The sequence below is a fragment of the Alnus glutinosa genome, chromosome 1 (genome assembly GCF_958979055.1).
Source record: "Alnus glutinosa chromosome 1, dhAlnGlut1.1, whole genome shotgun sequence".
Classification (NCBI taxonomy): Eukaryota; Viridiplantae; Streptophyta; class Magnoliopsida; order Fagales; family Betulaceae; genus Alnus; species Alnus glutinosa.
Window position 1 is genome coordinate 51,142,353 of NC_084886.1, and position 19,157 is coordinate 51,161,509.

Below are 19,157 nucleotides of genomic sequence, written 5' to 3' on the forward strand. Positions count from 1 at the left end.
CAGGAAATAAAAAAAAAAAAATGAAAAAACTTGTTCAGGCTGAATCAGGCCCAAATTAAAAAATAAAATAAAATAAAATAAAAATAAAAATTGGGAAATGTAGATGTATCTCAAAGTTAACGTTCAGCAGAAAAAAAAAAAAAAAAAAAATATCCACACAGGTTCTAACATTTGAAGATGATCGATTTTGCAAAAAAATAAAATGATAATTTCGAAATTTCTAAACATTGTAAGGATTCAAAACACATGTCAGAAAATTCTTAACGTGATTATGCGGTTTCCCCCGCGGCGGGGGGTGGGAATTCTTATATAAATATATATAAGGTTGAAAAAAAATATATAAAAAAAAAGGAAAAAAATAAAAATTTAGCTTATTGACCCCTAATATATATATATATATATTAGCCCTTACCCATAAGAGCTTTTGACTCTGTCTCTTCCTTCAGGCAATTAATCATTATGTATGTTCACGATTGATTATAGTTTTCTAAATTTTCAACCTATAGGTTAAAATGTTTGAAATCTTTAAAATTGGTTTGATGGTATATACATATGGTATGTTCTAGTTTTACACTTCTGTAAATCTCTTTCAATATGAGGTACGTATAACATATTGTTAATTATTTATTATATTATTTAGGCTGCCGGGAAAGGATCCTATTCCCTTTAGGCCTACGTGAAGGGGAATAATATCATTTTTTTTTTCATTTATTTTATAATCAGAATTTAAAGATATTACGCATATATAAGTGTATATATAAAATTCATGTAATTTTATTATATGGATTTGAGGTCAGTGTAAAAGATTCTACAGTATTTAATTTATTTAACGGTGGATGTAATTTCTACGTTATTTAACTTTTGAGGTCAGCCATAGACCCAAGGTAATTAATTTTTGAGGTTGGTGATTTGGTTTGGGTTGTACTCGCACGTGATTGCCTTCTCATCGGTGAGTATAACAAGTTGCGAGAGATGAAGATTGAGCCTTGTGAGATTCTCTAGAAGATAAATGATAATGCATACCGGCTACGTCTTTCAAGTCATTTAAGGACCTTTGATGTGTTCAACGTGAAACACTTGATTTTATGTTTTGTTGATGTTAACATAGATGACTTGAACTCGAGGACGAGTTCTTTCCAACTCGGGGAGACTGATGCAGGAGAAGATTGACTTTAGGGTAGATTTACTTTATGCACGTGTGTTTTAGTTTTCTTTTTAAAATAAGGATTGGATTTTTCCTTGTTCATTAGGGTTATGTATTTCTTTTCCAATTAGGATTTGTTTTCATTTTCCTTGTTAAATCAGGAGGTACCTAACCTATACAAAGGCATCTAGTTGGACTTCAATATGATTGTTTTTGTGAAATGGACTTCGGGTACAACTTCTTTGCAAATAACATAATCTAGCTCCATTAATTTTAAACGTTCATGATGCATCCTGATAGATTTAATATCAAAATCATTCAGGCACTTTAACCTGTTATACAAAATCCCCATAGATTTTCATATTTATCAAATATATACCTACAATTGGAAGCATTATTAAATAAATTTTTTTGTCGATAGTTTGTCAATTTCTTAATAAAATATACTCCATGCCCATGGTGGACCTTCATGGCCGTGGAGGAGCCCTATATTCCCACGTCCATGGAAGGTACGTTGTGGAGTCCTCCTGGAGTCATCATCGTTATCATTATCATTATCATAATTATCATTATTATTATTATTATTATTATTATTATTATTAATTTATTTTTTTTTATTTTTAGGTATTTTGGATTTTTTTTTTCTTTGGAGGTATAATTGATATTTCATAAGCATTCTACTTAAAAAATGATATATTTTTTTTTCAAAAAAAAAAACCGAAAAAAAATGTAAAAGAATAAAATATATGATAGGCACTACCACATCAGAAGAGTTAGATAGAAAAAAAAATAAAAATTTACCAAATTACTTTTAATAATCCTTAAATTGCTCATACATTGCTACAAGACACTACAAAAATCGCTACAATTGGACGCGTGTCTACAGTACCGGTTACTGTAGACACGTGTCTTCTTAAAAACGTGTCTAATTGTACCATCTTCACAATTGGACGCGTGTATTTAATACGCGTGTCAAACTGTTATTTTTTTCCAAATATAATTTTTTTTTATTAAATAGAATTTCAACAATTGGACACGCGTATTTAATACGCGTGTCCAATTGGACTCGTGTATTTAATACGCGTGTCCAATTGGACACGTGTATTAAATACACGTGTCAAACTGTTATTTTTTTCCAAATATAATTTTTTTTAATTAAATAGAATTTTAACAATTGGACACGCGTATTTAATACGCGTGTCCAATTGGACACGTGTATTAAACTGTTATTTTTTCCCAAATATAATTTTTTTTAATTAAATAGAATTTTAACAATTGGACACGCGTATTTAATACGCGTGTCCAATTGGACGCGTGTATTTAATACGAGTGTCCAATTGGACACATGTATTAAATACACGTGTCAAACTGTTATTTTTTCCCAAATATAATTTTTTTTTTAATGGGATTTGATTCATACACAACAGCATCACAACAACCACACAACAACTCTTCACATGAGTGTAGGCTCCAGTGTGTGGGGTCCACCCTCATGTGAGGGGTTGTTGTGTAGTTGTTGTGTTGGTGTTGTAAATTTAACATTTTCCTTTTTTAATTAAATAGAATTTCAACAATTGGACACGCGTATTAAATACGCGTGTCAAACTGTTATTTTTTTCCAAATATAATTTTTTTTTAATTAAATAGAATTTCAACAATTGGGGACGTGTATTTAAATACACGTCCCGGATTAGCCACGTGTAATTAATACGCGTGGCCAATTGCAAATATCAAATATATATTAATAAAAATAAATTTTATTAAGGTTTTGATTAAAAAATATATATATGTATATGTACCAGAGAATTGGCCACGTGGCCAGAATTGGTGTAGGTAGGCGCGCGGGAATTATCCCGCGCCCACCTGATGACTATTCTTAATTTAAGTTTCAAAAAGATTTTTTTTTTTTTTTTTTTTTATTATTTTTTTTTTTTATATACTCTCGCTCGCTCTCTCTCTCTCTGCGCGCTCTCACTGTTCTCTCTCTCTCTCTCTCTCTCTCTCTCTCTCTCTCTCTCTCTCTCTCTCTCTCACTGTATCGCTCTCTCTCACTCTCTCTGTATCGCTCTCTCTCACTCCCTCTGTACTATCGAACAGCTTCCCGACCACCGCGTGGTCGGCCTTCCCTCCGGCCTTCCCGACGTCTCTTGCTCGCTCTCTGTCTCTCGCTCTCTCTGTCTCTGTCTCTCGCTCTCTCTCTCTCACTCTCTCTCTCTCTCTCTCTCTCTCTCTCCCCGTCAATACTGGACCACCGGCCAGCTTCCCGACCACCGCGTGGTCGGCCTTCCCTCCGGCCTTCCCGACGTCTCTTGCTCGCTCTCTCTCTCTCGCTCTCTCTGTCTCTGTCTCTCGCTCTCTCTCTCACTCTCTCTCTCTCTCTCTCTCTCTCTCTCTCTCTCTCCCCCCGTCAATACTGGACCACCGGCCAGCTTCCCGACCACCGCGTGGTCGGCCTTCCCTCCGGCCTTCCCGACGTCTCTTGCTCGCTCGCTCTCTCTCTCTCTCTCTCTCTCTCTCTCTCCGTCAACACTGGACCACCAGCCAGCTTCCCGACCACCGCGTGGTCTGCCTTCCCTCCGGCCTTCCCGACGTCTCTTGCTCGCTCTCTCTCTCTCTCTCCGTCAATACTGGACCACCAGCTAGTTCTAAGTGGACGACGAGTTGGTTCTGCATGTGTTTCGTATAGGTATATCGTATACGTATTAGGAATGGAAAAAAAAAAAAAAAAAAAAAAAAGAAGAAGAAGAAAAGAACAGATCTGTTCTTTTCTTCTTCTTTTTTAAAGCAATATTTTTGATTTTGGCAACGTGTATTCTTAACACGTATCAAGAAAAATATATAATTTTTCATTTTTTTTATTAATATATATATATATATATATATATATATATATATATATATATATATATACATTTAGCCACGTGTATGTATACACGTGGCTAACAATTTGGAATTTTTTTTTTTAAAAAAATCGGTTTGACATGTGTATTGAGATACACGTATCAAAATGTGCAGTTAATGACTTCCACATCTGACACGAGTCTCACGCGTGTCAAAATGCACGTGTCAAACTGTTTGACACGTGTACGACACTGTACACGTGTCAAACTGCACGTGGCAATTTGAAGTGATTTTTGTAGTGAGAAAAAACTTTTTTAGTCCCTATATTAACTACAAGCTTAATAAGTTCCAAGAGTACAAATTATTGCAACCTATATAATTATCACATACGCCAAGTTTACATACAACTATCCTTATTCTAGGATGACATCCAACTCATGATTTAGACATTTTGTAGGTGTATTTGCATTGATTGTTACAGGGCCTGTAGAAGCAAATGGATTAGGAGACATAATTAATTTATCTCATTCTCCTTTCAATATTTGAACCACATCTTTCATAGAAGGCTGATCCAATGGATGCCATTGGATGCACCAGAGTCCTACGATTGCAAGTTTCTTTGTAATTTTAGCATTTTCATCATCCTCAACAAAGATTCGTATGTCTTTCTTTTTTTTTTTCTTTTTTTTTTCTTTTTTTTTTTTTCTAAAAAATTGTAGATCCATTCTAGAAAGTAGAATTGGCTGGTGATCCTAACTGTAATGTCAACGTTTTTCTTCCCTCCGACTAGTTCAAGTAACAATATTCTAAAACTGTAAATATATACTTTAGAAGACACATTTTTAAAATTTTTAGAGAACACTTCTGGTGTTCATAATATTTGATTCGAAATAAATGCGGAAGTTTCGAACAAGTTATATAACGAAGGTTGAATGAATAAATGATGATAGGCAGAACTTAATGTATTTGAGTGCTCACATGGAAAGTGGGGTCGGTATTTCAAGGAAAAGCAGGAGTTGGAAAAATTGTTAGGAATTGACAAGTAGGAAGTATCCCTTAATTTCCATCATTATGCCATTGAATTGGTGTCAATCTGTGAGACCAATTAAGTACAACTGATAATTCATTATACGACTTACGACTGTTGACCAGATGCATGCATTATTGATCACACTTCGGATTAGATAGTGGGGTAGAAAAAAAACACAGAAACAAGACTTAGGCATATTTGATTACTGTTTCTGGTGGCAGGAGCAGTATAAGCTTCAAGTGGTGTATAATAAATCAACATGAATTTTCTTTGAAATTTATAATTGACTATGGCTTTTTCAAAAAAAAAAAAAATCAATGAACTCATAACCATAATATTTGATTCGAAATAAATAATTCTCAGAGACGTTTTAAGAAGCTAAAGAAGGTTTAATCAATATGTATAACTTAAAGTATTCAAGTGGATGACATTTTAATTTCAAGGAAAATTAAGAGCTGACATTGTTAGAGTATATTTAGATTACCTTGAAGTTATGAATTTAATTAGAATTGTATTGTCTTTAATGAAGATTAGATTATCTTACATTTTGCAAGAATTGTATAGAAATTATAAACGTATCATATCTCCTTTTATATAGAGTAGTTTTACAGTTTGAATGTATCTATATCTATTCTTTACAACAATGTGCATAATCAACGTGAGATAAGAATAAAAGATAAATGTTTTACAAAATAAGTGTTATCACTTAATAGAAGTTAAACGTGAATAATCAGGTGAGTCATTTAGTTGGTCATATATTATATTTCTGTCTCTAACAATTTTAAAAGGCATATAAACTTTGGAAGGATAAAAAGATGGTCTCTACTCTCTAGCTAGCATTACTCATATATATATATATATCAATGTAAAATATCTGATCTCTAGATCAAACTGTATATTTCGAAGTCAAATTAGCCAATGATAAGCCTCAATATACCCGTAAGTTAAAAATAAGAGACAAAATGATCGTTGAGTTCACGATGTGTAATATAAATAGAGAAATGTTTGGTTTTCATCTTTTGCCCATCTCCATATAAAATATGAGCAAATCTACCATTGAATATATAGAATCACATGGAACCAACATGTTGTCACACAAATTCAATGATAGATTTACAAAAGAGATGGGTGAAAGATGGACAAGAGATGGATGTGTACATCTATCATATTTATATATACATTATGGATTTGAATGTATATATAAATATGAAAGATGGTACACATCCATCTTGTGTCCATCTTTCACCCGTCTCTTTTGTAAACCAAACATTTAGCTTTTATGAGTAATTATAAAAGTCTCTCTTGTGTCACTCTAGTGTCCATTAAAAAGTGATGTGACTTTTAAAATCGTTATTTGATCAAAAATCAGTAGTGATCAATCACAAACGGTAATTTTAAAAGTCACATCATTTTTGGAGGGACACAAAAATGACATAGAAGGGACTTCTAACATTACTCATTGTTTATATAACATGCAGAGTAACGCTAGAAATCGCTCTTTTATCACTTTTGTGTCCCTCCAAAAATAATGTGCACTATTAAATTTTGATCAAGTGATTATTTTAAATGGTACATCATTCTTGGTGGGACACTAAAAAGACACAAAAGTGACTTTTAGATTTACTCATAACATGCATGCTCATTTTAATTGAGTTGGTGGCAATCGAACATGCCTACAGTGCGACTACAAAAAAAATTCACTTTTCGAATATTATATGAAAGTCCAAGGAACCGACAATTGAAGAGGAAAAAAGGAAGCTAAGATACAAGAAAAAACTTGCTCATGTGTTGATAAGATAATAAGTTCTAAGAGTACAATATCATTGCAACCTATATTTATCACATACAATAAATTAATCTGATTCTGGGATGACCTCCAACTCATGATTTAGATGCTTCATAGGTTTATTTGCATTAGTTTTTACTAGGCCTGCAGAGGCAAATGGATTAGGAGGTATAGTTAATTTATCTCCTTCTTCTTCTAACATTTGAACCACATCTTTCATAGAAGGGCGATCTGCTGGGTGCCATTGGATACACCATAGTCCAACAATTGCAAGTTTCTTTGCAATTTTAGCATCTCCATCATCCTCAACAAAGATTCGTATGTCTTCTTTTTGTTCTAAGAGATTGTAGATCCATTCTGGAAAGTAAACTTGCCCAGTGTTATCAACTGTAACGTCAACATTTTTCCTCCCTCCAACTATTTCAAGTAACAATATTCCAAAGCTATAAACATCTACTTTAGAAGACACATTCCCAAAATTTCTAGAAAACACTTCGGGTGCAATGTAACCCATAGTCCCCCTAGCTGTTGTCATGGACACTGCACTTTGATCCTTTGAACACAACTTGGCAAGACCAAAATCAGAAATTTTTGGATTGAAATTTTGGTCTAGCAAAACATTGTGGGGTTTGATATCGAAATGAAGGATTTTTTGGTCGCATCCTTGGTGAAGATATTCAATTCCTTTTGCTACACCAAGAGCAATATCTTGCAGCTTATCCCAATTAAGGGAACAGTTCTTGCCGGCAGTTGAAGATATGAGCTTCTCTAATGAATCATTTGGTAAGAAATCACAAACTAGAGCTCGTCTAAATCCATCAGCGCAAAAGCCAACCAAATGAACTACATTGACATGATGGATCATACCCATCGCTCCTACTTCATTTATGAATTCTTCCCCATTATCCTTGAAAGTATTGTTGAGGATTTTCACTGCAACATGAATTTCATTGGAAATCTTTCCTTTGAATACTGTTCCATATGCACCTTCACCTAACTTCTCAGTAAATTGATTTGTAATCCTTTTAAGATCAGCATATGAGTATCTCGCGGGTTTGAATTTTTTGTAATCTTCCAAAAACTTTTCGATCTTTGATTGATGTTCTTTTTCTACTTTTTTTCATAAGCATAGAAACGATAGAGAGCAAAGATAGATAGCAGTATCAAAAATGAACCTAAGATGACACCTGCATGATAAACATCCATGCATGAGTTTATAACGCCTATCTCCACAATAAGAAGAATTTCAAATGGCAAGACAACTCACCAGCTATCGTTAATTTTGATGATGCACCTGTTAAAGATTTGACATAATTAGCTTCTCATTGTACATATGCTATAGATATATTCTCTGTTCGCAAGTTTTATATAAAATGCGCGCTTTTGCAACACGTACATGCCGGAAATGAATTGGATAGATAGAATACGTACCTTTAGAATGTTTAGAAATAGAAATGCACTCCGTCGTTTCTGATCCACTGCTTTTGTTCTTCATACTGCATCTCATGCCTTTCATTACTTCACAGTGACTACAATTTGGACTGGACCACTCCAATTCAATAACTTTATCATTATCGAATATTATACCATATGGAATCGATTGGAGAGTATATATCTTTGTACAAGATACGAAGGGCACCGTGATATCATCACTATCAGAACTGAAGGCATAGACTTGGTAGGTAGGGCTACTAAGACGAGATATATTTATAATGATATTGGTTGTTTTGATCACCATGATACTTTATTTCTCTTGGGGAACAATTGATAAGGGGAAAATTGGAAAGAGTTTGAAACAGGAAAAGTGTGAATTTGAAAGGCGAGGAAGACAAATTGAGCCCCCGCAGCTGCCTTGGAAAGCAATGCTGGGGATCATATAATTGAATTGCCTGAGATTTGTAGTCAATCATTTTGACAAAGAGCTTTACTGAAATCGGCAGTTCGAGCACGGTTTGATTTTTTTCAGTGCAGTAGAGATTAAACCCAGGATACCCACAGTGGTCTGGCTGGCTGTTAAGTCGAAAGGGAAATCGGATGGCTGGGCCATGGTGTCCACACCGTGATTCATCAGCACACCCATTGTGGCCTTCTCCAAGGTCTACGATGAAAGCCACAAACAAGAACAAATATGGGATTATCATTTGTAAGCTAATATCCATCTTTGTGCTCTGAGGAATGGTTCTGAGTCTCTTAAATAGCAAATATCCATCTATATATGGAATTATTCTTTTAACTTATAAAAGGCCTATTCTTCAATGTATATATATGACGTAGGTGCTTACGCCTTGCCTTATTATAAATGCATGTACATTATTATTTACTTTGTCTATCCCCTGGCCTCTCTGTCTCTCTCCATGGCAAGGGGAATGCTCCTCCCTGCTGGACTCATGGCCCTAATTGTTATTCTTGTCCTGGTCCATCAAACTTGCAGTGCTGAGGGTAGTCACCGTTGTCCTCCTTCTTCCTGCGGTACTATCCGCAACATAAGCTATCCGTTTCGATTAGAAGGCGATCCAAAACACTGCAGCGACCCAAGGTATACCCTGTCATGCGAGAATGACCAGACAGTGTTAAACTTATATGCTGGAAAATACTACGTATGGGCAATCAATTACAACAACTACACAATCCGAGTTGTAGACCCAGGTTTTCTAAACTCCTTCATCCCTCGTTATTCTCTAGACAGTGCTAATTTCAGTAGTTATGGCGGGGATCCATATCAATTGAACTCATATTCGAGAGTGGTATTCGTGAATTGTGAAAAGCCATTGAATTCTGGGAGAAATGTGGACATTTCTAGTTGCTTTAAGAATGGAGTATATTCTTCCAACTCTTCTTTATCCCATTCCAAGAGTTACAGATATGTTTTACTTGACGCGGAATGGGATTTTTTGGAGGACTTGTGCCAAGTAGAGCAAATATCTCTCTCACCACCGCGATATGTTGATGACTTAAGAAATGATTCCTGTACAGACACCCACAATAAATTTTCATTTGGTTTTGAGCTTTTATGGTACCAAGTTTATTGTGGAAAAAGATGCCAAAATGGCTATTGCTACCTGGATCGTGAGGCGAACAATGTTACTTGCTGGCAAAAAGGTTCGTAAAAGAATGCATGGGAGAAAAAATAATATAACTTACATGTTCACCATTATTTTGCTTTTCTTAATTCTTGGAATATTTCTCACTCGGACCACTAACTTTATTTGTAATTCTAAAATTACAAAGGCTAACGTTATTCATTTTGTAGGCCGGCTGGAAATTCTCCGGCTCAAATCGATTGTAAAAAATTTCTATAGTACTGATGAATATCTTTTGTATTTTAGCCTTATAATGACCTGATTTTTCATTTTCCAAACTCTGATTTAATTCTTTTCTTTGTAGAGGCGGGATTATTTCTTAAACCACTTGTGATATGTACCAAAGGTGAGGTTTCAATCTCAAAAAGTTGTTCAGATCTCATAAATAATGAGGCAAATGGAAGGTGACTTAAAATGATTTAAGTCACATTCTGTATTAACTAATAAGTTTATCTTTTTTGTAGTTCTTGTAGCCGTTATCAACAAACTAGTGCCGAGGAAAATAAGTAAGAACCTATATATCTCTTTCTTAGACTATGAAGTATGAAGCATGAAATAATTTCAATGCGCAGACAATTAAGATGAAATATCAATGACATTTACATGAAGAGGATAACAAATACTGTATTTACGTCCTTAATTACTAGGGCTTAGGAAGGCATTAGTTATAAGTTGTAACGTTATTAATTTCCAACTTTAAAAAAAAAAAATGCTGAGTTTTTAATTCCAAGTTAATTTACAGACGCTGATGTACGTCGACATTCTTTTCCTTGTCAAAGCAGGAGACAAATATGGGGTTGCTTCATATGAATATGAAGGACTAACTGGTAAGGTTTCTGTCTCAAAAAGTTGTTTGAAGGATAATATAGCATAGCACTAGAATTGGACGAGTTTTATGGCAATGGTTTCACATTGAGAAACCAATGTGAAACCGTAGAATAGGGTGGTCATTTCATTAGGGGCCTTAGTTATAAGTTGAGCTCAACCCAGTTTCAAGGCCAGCTATATATATAAAGTCTAGAGGCTTATACAGTTGTTTACCCAATTTTATTAATAATTTAAGTCACTTTCCTGGTTAATTAATTAATTTACATATTTTTATATTTCTTGCATGCAGATCAGGTTTTCAGAAAACTATTGGGGTCTATGTTGTACTTCGTCGGTAAGAACTTCTCTCTCTCTCTCTCTCTCTCTCTCTCATTTTTTCCTCTTCAAGAGATAATTCGATATTGTGAAGCTAAGAAGAAAATGTTAATGAACCGTACATAAAAATGATAACCCCGATTAATTACTATGAATTTGATAATCCTAATGTTTTAAATTTTGCAATGTCCTCCCAATATACCATTGAGGTCACAATGTTCATATTTCGTAATCCAAAATAACAAAAATATCCCCCGATATAAAATTTAGAAGAAAAAAAAAAGGACAAAATATCAGAAAAAGAAAAATACAAAATTCGGGAATTTTTTTTTTTTTTTTCATTATTTTTCTAAATTTTTACAAAGGTTATTTTTGTCATTTTGTGCACGAAATGAGACATTGCAATCCTAACTATAGATTGGGGGGACATTACAAAAATTAAAGAAAGAAATGACATTAATTGCATATTTATTGGTAATTAAAAAGTGTAAATGTACTTTTGCCTAAAAACAAATGTTTACAAGGTAGATACATAGTTGTTTTCTTACATGTACTTTGGTGATTTTCCTGTACAGTACCATACTTTGCACTAAGGATTGTACTTGGGGTTCTCGGTGTGATTGCGTTTCTTATATATAAATGGCATAGGAGGCATTTATCAATCTTTGATGCAGTTGAAGAATTTCTGCAAAGCCACAATAATCTCATGTCAATAAGGTATTCTTATTCTGAAATTAGAAAAATGACTAAAAGTTTCAAGGACAAACTAGGTGAAGGAGGCTATGGCACTGTATTTAAGGGAAAGCTTCGAAGTGGTTGTCTTGTGGCTATAAAGATGTTAAGTAAGTCCAAAAGTAACGGACAAGATTTTATCAATGAAGTTGCAACTATTGGAAGGATTCATCATGTTAATGTAGTACAACTCATTGGTTTTTGCGTTGAAGGATCAAAACGAGCTCTAGTATATGAGTTCATGCCTAATGGTTCCCTGAATAAATACATATTTTTGCCAGAAGTAAGTACGCTCTTAAGCTATCACAAAATGTATGATATAGCTCTAGGAGTAGCTCGTGGCATTGAATATCTACATCAAGGATGTGACATGCAGATCTTACATTTTGATATCAAGCCTCACAACATTCTTCTTGATGAGAATTTTACTCCAAAGGTTTCTGACTTTGGCCTAGCAAAATTGTATCCAATAAATGATAGCATTGTTTCTTTAACTGCTGCAAGAGGGACATTAGGATATATGGCTCCTGAGTTGTTCTACAAAAACATTGGAGGCGTCTCATACAAAGCTGATGTTTATAGTTTTGGAATGTTACTAATGGAAATGGCTGGTAGAAGAAGAAACATAAATGCATTTGCAGAACACTCGAGCAAAATATACTTCCCTACTTGGGTCTATGACCAATTGAACGACGGAAACGACATAGAAATGGAAGAAGCCACAGATGAGGAAAAGAAAATAGGAAAGAAGATGATCATTGTCGCGTTATGGTGTATACAAATGAAGCCTAGTGTTCGCCCTTCAATGAACAAAGTCGTAAAAATGCTCGAAAGAGAAGTTGAATACTTACAGATGCCTTCCAAGCCTTTCCTATCATCACTAGAAAGCATTACAACAGGTGGTGGAGAGAATTCAAATCAATCAAATGAATCAAGTCAATCCTCTCAAATTTATATGCGAGTCTTTTGATTTATTATATACCATAAAAAGGAAACATTTAGTTTTCTAATATATATTTGATAGCACAAAGATACTTAATATTTGTGCGTAATAAATGAAAGTTTGTTTTTTTAATATAACTCTACTTATTGCATAACTTTTCCATGGTCAATTCTATTTTCTCGTACTTGACCAATGAATTGAGTTTTAAGTTTGAGAAGATATGTTGCTATATTCTTCATTCTCTATTAGTAATCATCTGCTTTGTACATTTTGCATATTGGTTGGACCAATCCTTGTCATTTGAAGATAATATTGTTGCCATTGACAAACTTTTATTTTTGAATGTAGGAAGTCAATAAACAATTTAAGCAGCTGTGTGTGTGTTTTTTTTTTTTTTTTTTTTTTTTTAATTTATTTATTTTTATAAAAGCAAATGAAATGTTAAAACAATGGTTAAATATTTAAATTTACCCTTGAAAACTTGGAGATTGATATGTGTCAAGTATGCATTGACTGATCTACTTACGACGGGATATAAATTTGAGGATATAAATTATACCAAAAGAAGATTTACATGCAGCCTAGAATTTTATACATGGTATAAGAATAAAAAATGCAGAAAGTAACATGTAATTCTCGAAATAATTATGTGATTTTATTGTTATGTCATTGAAATTTAATTGGGCTCAAAAGGCTATTGATAATCAGACTCAAACTTTGATAACAACTAATTTTATTGAGAGATTAAAACTGATTTGCGCATCAAACCAAGTCAGAATGACTATCGATTCTTCATCTAACCAACAATTTCCACAACTTTGTTTTGGTCTTTCACCCTATTTTTTATTAAAAAATTAGTCTACAGATTGAAGCACCAACTATAAAGTTAAATTCTTCAAAGCCCAAAGCCTTTATGAGATGGGCTTCCAATCATTGTGCACAAATTCAAGCAAAAATCTTTGTTATTGAGATGGGCTTGACAACAACTTCAAAGCCCAAATTCTTTGTGAGAGCTCCCTAAAAGTCATGAGCCCAAGTCGGTCATTCTCAATTCTCTCATCAGCTTGTACACAAAGTGTGGGAATTGGGCTAAAACAAAAGCCATATTTCATAGCATGGAGTGCAATGTTTCGTGTTTTGCAAATAATGATTCAGAATTTGAAGCCATTGCGACATTCCCTTGAGAATGGTTTTTTCCCAAATGAGTATTGCTTCAAGGCTGTGATTCGGGCATGTTCGAATGCGGACAATATCTCGATAGGGAAGTTAATTTTTGGGTTTGTCATAAAGAGTGGATATATATTTTGAGTCCCACTTGTGTGTGGGGTGTGCATTGATTGATGCTTTTAAAGGGTAGTGATGATGTGGATTCATGCAATGATTACTGGTGATTCTGCTAAGTTGGAGTAAGAATAGTGAAATTTTTTCTACGAGAGTTCTGCACTAATCGGACAGCTTATATGAGCTTCTTTTCTAGGCTCTTATCTTCCTAATTTGTTGGTTGATTGATTATTGATATTCTGGTTACTTCCCATCAAAACTCTTCAAAAGCTGCTTCTTAGGGTCGATGAACAGTGGCCTATAGAGCCTACAAATGGAAAAGATTCCGGACGCATGAGTGCCTGGTATAATTAATCTTAAGTTGGCATGTAAATCATACTTTTCAAGAGCTGCTTTGTGTGATCTACATATCTGTAAATCATACTTGTACCTACTTAATTTGTGTAATCTGTATATCTGCATATATAGCTTGTGATTTGTAATTTTATGGAACTGCACCAAGCGTGACGGTTGTGAACTATAGGCAACTCTTTTCTTTTTTTTTTAGCTGATTTGCCATTACCTCTCATACTATACGCATAACTTCTCTGAAAAGCCTGTAAAGAAAAGATGTCAAATTGGATGGGGGAGAATTGTTAAATTGGTCCTTAAAATAAATCCTTGTAGTTTCAAAATTAATTTATAAATCGATGCCTTATGTCTCTTTAACAAACTAAATGATCCTTCCATAAAAATTCAGACCATTTTTTCGGTAGAGTCCTTTGAAATTATAAATTTACCCTTAAATAAAAAATAATAATGACCTGAACATAACTATTAATCAAGGAACTACGATAACTATAAAATAATACTGACCTAAAAAATTAATTGTGTATCATTACGAATCAATAGCTTCAAACAAATTAATTCTAAACTAGGGAATCAAACTCGTTGCATATGAAAAACCAATAAACTGACATTTCTTTTTCCCCAATAAAATGAATAAGTTACAAAACAGCTAAACTTAATATAGTTTGATTAAAAAGAATCAACCCCCCAGTTGCTCCAAAGCCCACAATCATGGACCCACAATTGAGTCTTACCGAAAAAATAGTCATCGGCGAGAACTGGTCTCTACTGAAGCCCAATTTAAGACTGGTCTATGGCATGAATTATGCGAGTTCATTGGGACACCAAGAATGGGTTGATCCCATGAGAGTCGCTAATTAGTGGGGACGTTGGATTTCAAGAATGAGTGATTGTGGCGTCCTACATCGCTTAAGTATGAGAATGAGGATGTGCTTATATGTATATTCACATCCTTCTCGACCCAACGCGTTTTAAAGTCATGATAGGCATAAACCTATTAAAACTCCGCAATTAATTAAAACGTGTTTCTGCTAGAGTAATACCAAAATGGGCGACCTTCTGAAAGGTCTGATTTGAGAGAGCTAAAAGCAAAAAATATTATGTCGTTGAGAATAAGTCGTTACACTCTAGACTACAATAATTTCTGTTCAAGGAATCCATATCACAAACTTGGTGAGCACATGATCAAATAAAGTGGCAAATATGGTGACATATTCACAAACCTTATGATTTTCGTGGATTGTGAAAAGCCACTAAATTCTCAAAACTTTAAGAATGGAGGCCAGGACTGTATTCTTCCAACTCTTCTTTATCCCATGCATATATAATTCCAAGACGTATAGATGATATGCATGTTCTATTCTCGTACAGTGCAGATCGATGATTTGGGGGATCGACTTGTGCCAAGTAGATCAAGTATCTCTCACATCGCGGTCATCTCATGCATGATGACTCGAGAAACATTTTCTGTACAGACATCCACAATGAATTGCTACGGAGTCGTTTTGAGCTTTTTAATTTGGTACCGAGTTTATTGTGGAAAAGGCTAGCTGCAGATATCACGAGTGCTACCTCGATGACGCGAACACAGTTAACAATTTGCTATCGAAAAGGTTCGTAAAATATCTTACGCACATGTTCACCATTATTTTGCCTATTTCTATCTTTTCTTAATTCTTGGGTTTCTCACTCTGAGAACTAGTCATTCATGCATAGCCTTTCCTTTTAAGTCGTTGTAGCTAGTTTAGCATTAATGTGCATGATTAATAATGACTTGATTTTTAATTCTAAGTTTCCAACTCTGATGTTACTCCTGCTTTCTTTGTCAAAGCAGAAATCCTGGTCATGCTAGTGGAGAAATACACAAGTAAGGTTTCTATCTATATATCTCAAAAAGTTGTTTGAAGGATATATGATAGAATATATAACACAATGAAATAGAATTGGATGCGTTTTGCCTGATGATTACACAATTAGCTAGTGAAATAACGGCGTGCTTGGGTATATATTGGTTGATCTCTAACTTTTAGGCTTTGATTGAGACGGCATAGAATCAAGCTCAAACGTAATAATTAAAAGCCAAAACATATAAGTCAAGATGTTTATAGTACTGTTGCTTTTATTTCTTCGAATCTTATGCATGGCCCCTGGTGAGAGTTGTTTATGCAATTTAATTAATTAATTTTCGTGTTTGTTGCAGCTCCTCCGATTCAATTCCTAACATTCATGACACTGGAGTACTACAGTAATTAAGCACCTTCTCGATCTCCTTTCATCCTCTTTAATTTTTTTTTTCTTTTTTCTTTTTAGCATATCATTCTTTACACTGTAAACTAAGCAATAATTAAACATGCGGCCAAAATGTTAATATTAATTAATACTCGGAAAAGATAATAAGTACTGTACTTAATTAATAGCAGGATCAAGATCAAAGGCATTTAGTTGAAATGTAACTATACTGAGAAATATATATATATATACACATCAATGCAACAACACGTGTTTACTGACAATCAAGTTTGATGATGTTCTCGCATAGAACTTTACCTAGCTGTAGGGGTGTAAACGAGCCGATCCTGAGCGGGTATTGCATGTTCAGGCTCGGCTCGTTTAACAAACAGTAAAGCTCGAGCTCGACACGAGCTGAAAAATCTTGTGTGAGCTCGGCTCGCGTAGGAAAAACTACTGTCCGAGTTCGAGCTCGAACTCGGCCATTTTGGTCAATCCCGAGCTCGAGTACTCGGCTCGAGCTCGGCCCGTTTCATAATTTAAATTATTGACTTTACCAAAAAATAAAAATAAACCACAAAATTTCAAATAATGTGCACCTGCACGTATTAGGATTTTGCAATAAGGCAATTGCCGAATGAGTCTAGAATCTGAAGTACAATTATCTATGAATCTATAATAAGTAATTAAGTATGATCAAATTGATCATTATGAATTTATGAGTCATAAATCATAATTATCATAATTCATAACTACCTACCAATAATACTAATATTATATGATCATATGATCTAATATTATCATATGATAGCATATTTAACATATTAACATGATTTAACAATCCGTATGATCTTAGATCTTAGATCATGTGATATAATGATTATTAAATATTTAATGATAATACTCATAACATATAATAAAGTGATTGTATATTTTATATTTACATGTCATATGACACAATATTATATTATTATATAATCATATAGTCGTATAATCCTATTATTACATGAATAATATGATTAAGTATATGAATTGTCATTATATCATATGTGTCACGCCCCCGTTTTGGGAAAAAAGGGAAACGTGAGTTTGAGTACTAAAATCATAAAATGGAAGCGTGCAATTACAACAAATAAGTTTAAAACTCATATTAAACCTTTCTATTAATAATCTATACAAAATCATGAACTCCAAAAGGAACAAATCATACTATACAATATTAGGGTTTGGCTGGCTCATCACGAACTATCGCTTTCAGCGAGGTCTACGCCCTTACAAGAAAAAGACTTCGTCTTACGGTTGTCATCTGGAGAGGGGTGGAGGAAGAAGGGGTGAGTTCGACAACTCAGTAAGGAAAATACAACACCAGGGGAAATAAAAACATGCTATAAATCTTTATGCCAAAATCTTTACTCATTTTCATAATGACAGATTTATTCTACTCACTGTTAAGAATTAATTTCACATATGATGAATTGCATAAAGTAAATTGAATTAGAACCTAAACCAATAGTATATTGATTTTAATTTATTTTAGATGATTTAAGTGTATTTGAATATATTAAGATTACAATGATGTTTAGAAGTATGAATATGTGATTTTAGATTGAGTATAAGTTAGAGATTCAAGTTATGAAAAATTGTCTGAGAAGTGATATGCTAGGCTGTCTATGTTTTATAAGAAAACACATATTAAAGCATGATTCATATATGAAATGTATTGTTTTAGGACAGGTGGCATAGCATTTGAACAATTAAAAAGAATTTGTAGAATATGAATAATGATATAAGAATGACAGTTTATAAATGAGAATGACAGTTTATTATGATCCAGTATATTCTTTTTATCAGTTTTCTCTTTAATCCTTTCTCTGTGGTTTAACCTCTTATAGACTCTACACCGCCAATTCCTGTGAGCGGCGCACGTTGGCTTTGTCCAAAGGACCTATAGACTCAGCCTGTCGTCACAGAGAAGAGTCGCCGGGTTGGGGGTCTTCCCTAGGTGAAGGCCAACCTCGGATGGTAGCACACACCGACTTACGGTATGCTTGCCATGCTACCCTATGGGTACCAATTCTAACTGTAGTAGTGCCTCAAGGTTAAACAATTATTGCACATGAACGTTTTCTGTAATACTGTAGGCTCTGCTTTATCTGTAAACTTTATTTCAAAACTGTAAGAGCCGCTTTTATAACTGTAGTCATGTGCAGAATTTAACTTTAGATTCTCTTTTCTTTCAAAACTGTATTCATAAATAGAGTCATTTATTTTGGAATGCTCTATAGTCATAACTTTCAAATGCTCTCTTTTTCATCATTGCATATTTCACAGCTTTGAAATGCTCTTAATTATGACTGTAATTATGCATAAATCATAACTTTAAAATATGCTCTTAATCATATATGTGAGTATGCATAATTCATAATTTTAAAATGCTCTTAGTCTTAACTATAATTATGCATAAATCATAATTCTTAAAAATGCTCTTAACCAAAACTGTGATTTATGCTCAAAATTCTTAAACAATATCATATGAGTAATAAAGCTTGGCATTAAAAATCGCATGAGCAACGCTTTGTAAAAATTCCCCAACACTTTTT

General features: G+C 33.9%; 1 protein-coding gene and 1 pseudogene across 1 annotated transcript; one reads left to right on the forward strand and one right to left on the reverse strand.

The window, feature by feature from the left end:
- Nucleotides 1-6,783: 6,783 nt before the first annotated feature.
- LOC133861471 (rust resistance kinase Lr10-like) lies at nucleotides 6,784-8,960 on the reverse strand (annotated as a pseudogene).
- A 124-nt stretch (nucleotides 8,961-9,084) lies between these two features.
- Nucleotides 9,085-12,781, forward strand: LOC133857530 (rust resistance kinase Lr10-like). The gene is made up of 6 exons (XM_062292798.1): nucleotides 9,085-9,900; nucleotides 10,186-10,227; nucleotides 10,346-10,387; nucleotides 10,664-10,708; nucleotides 10,999-11,043; nucleotides 11,600-12,781. The coding sequence occupies exons 1-6, from the start codon at nucleotides 9,105-9,107 to the stop codon at nucleotides 12,724-12,726; spliced, it is 2,097 nt and encodes a 698-aa protein (XP_062148782.1). The 5' UTR covers nucleotides 9,085-9,104; the 3' UTR covers nucleotides 12,727-12,781.
- The last annotated feature ends 6,376 nt before the right edge of the window (nucleotides 12,782-19,157 follow it).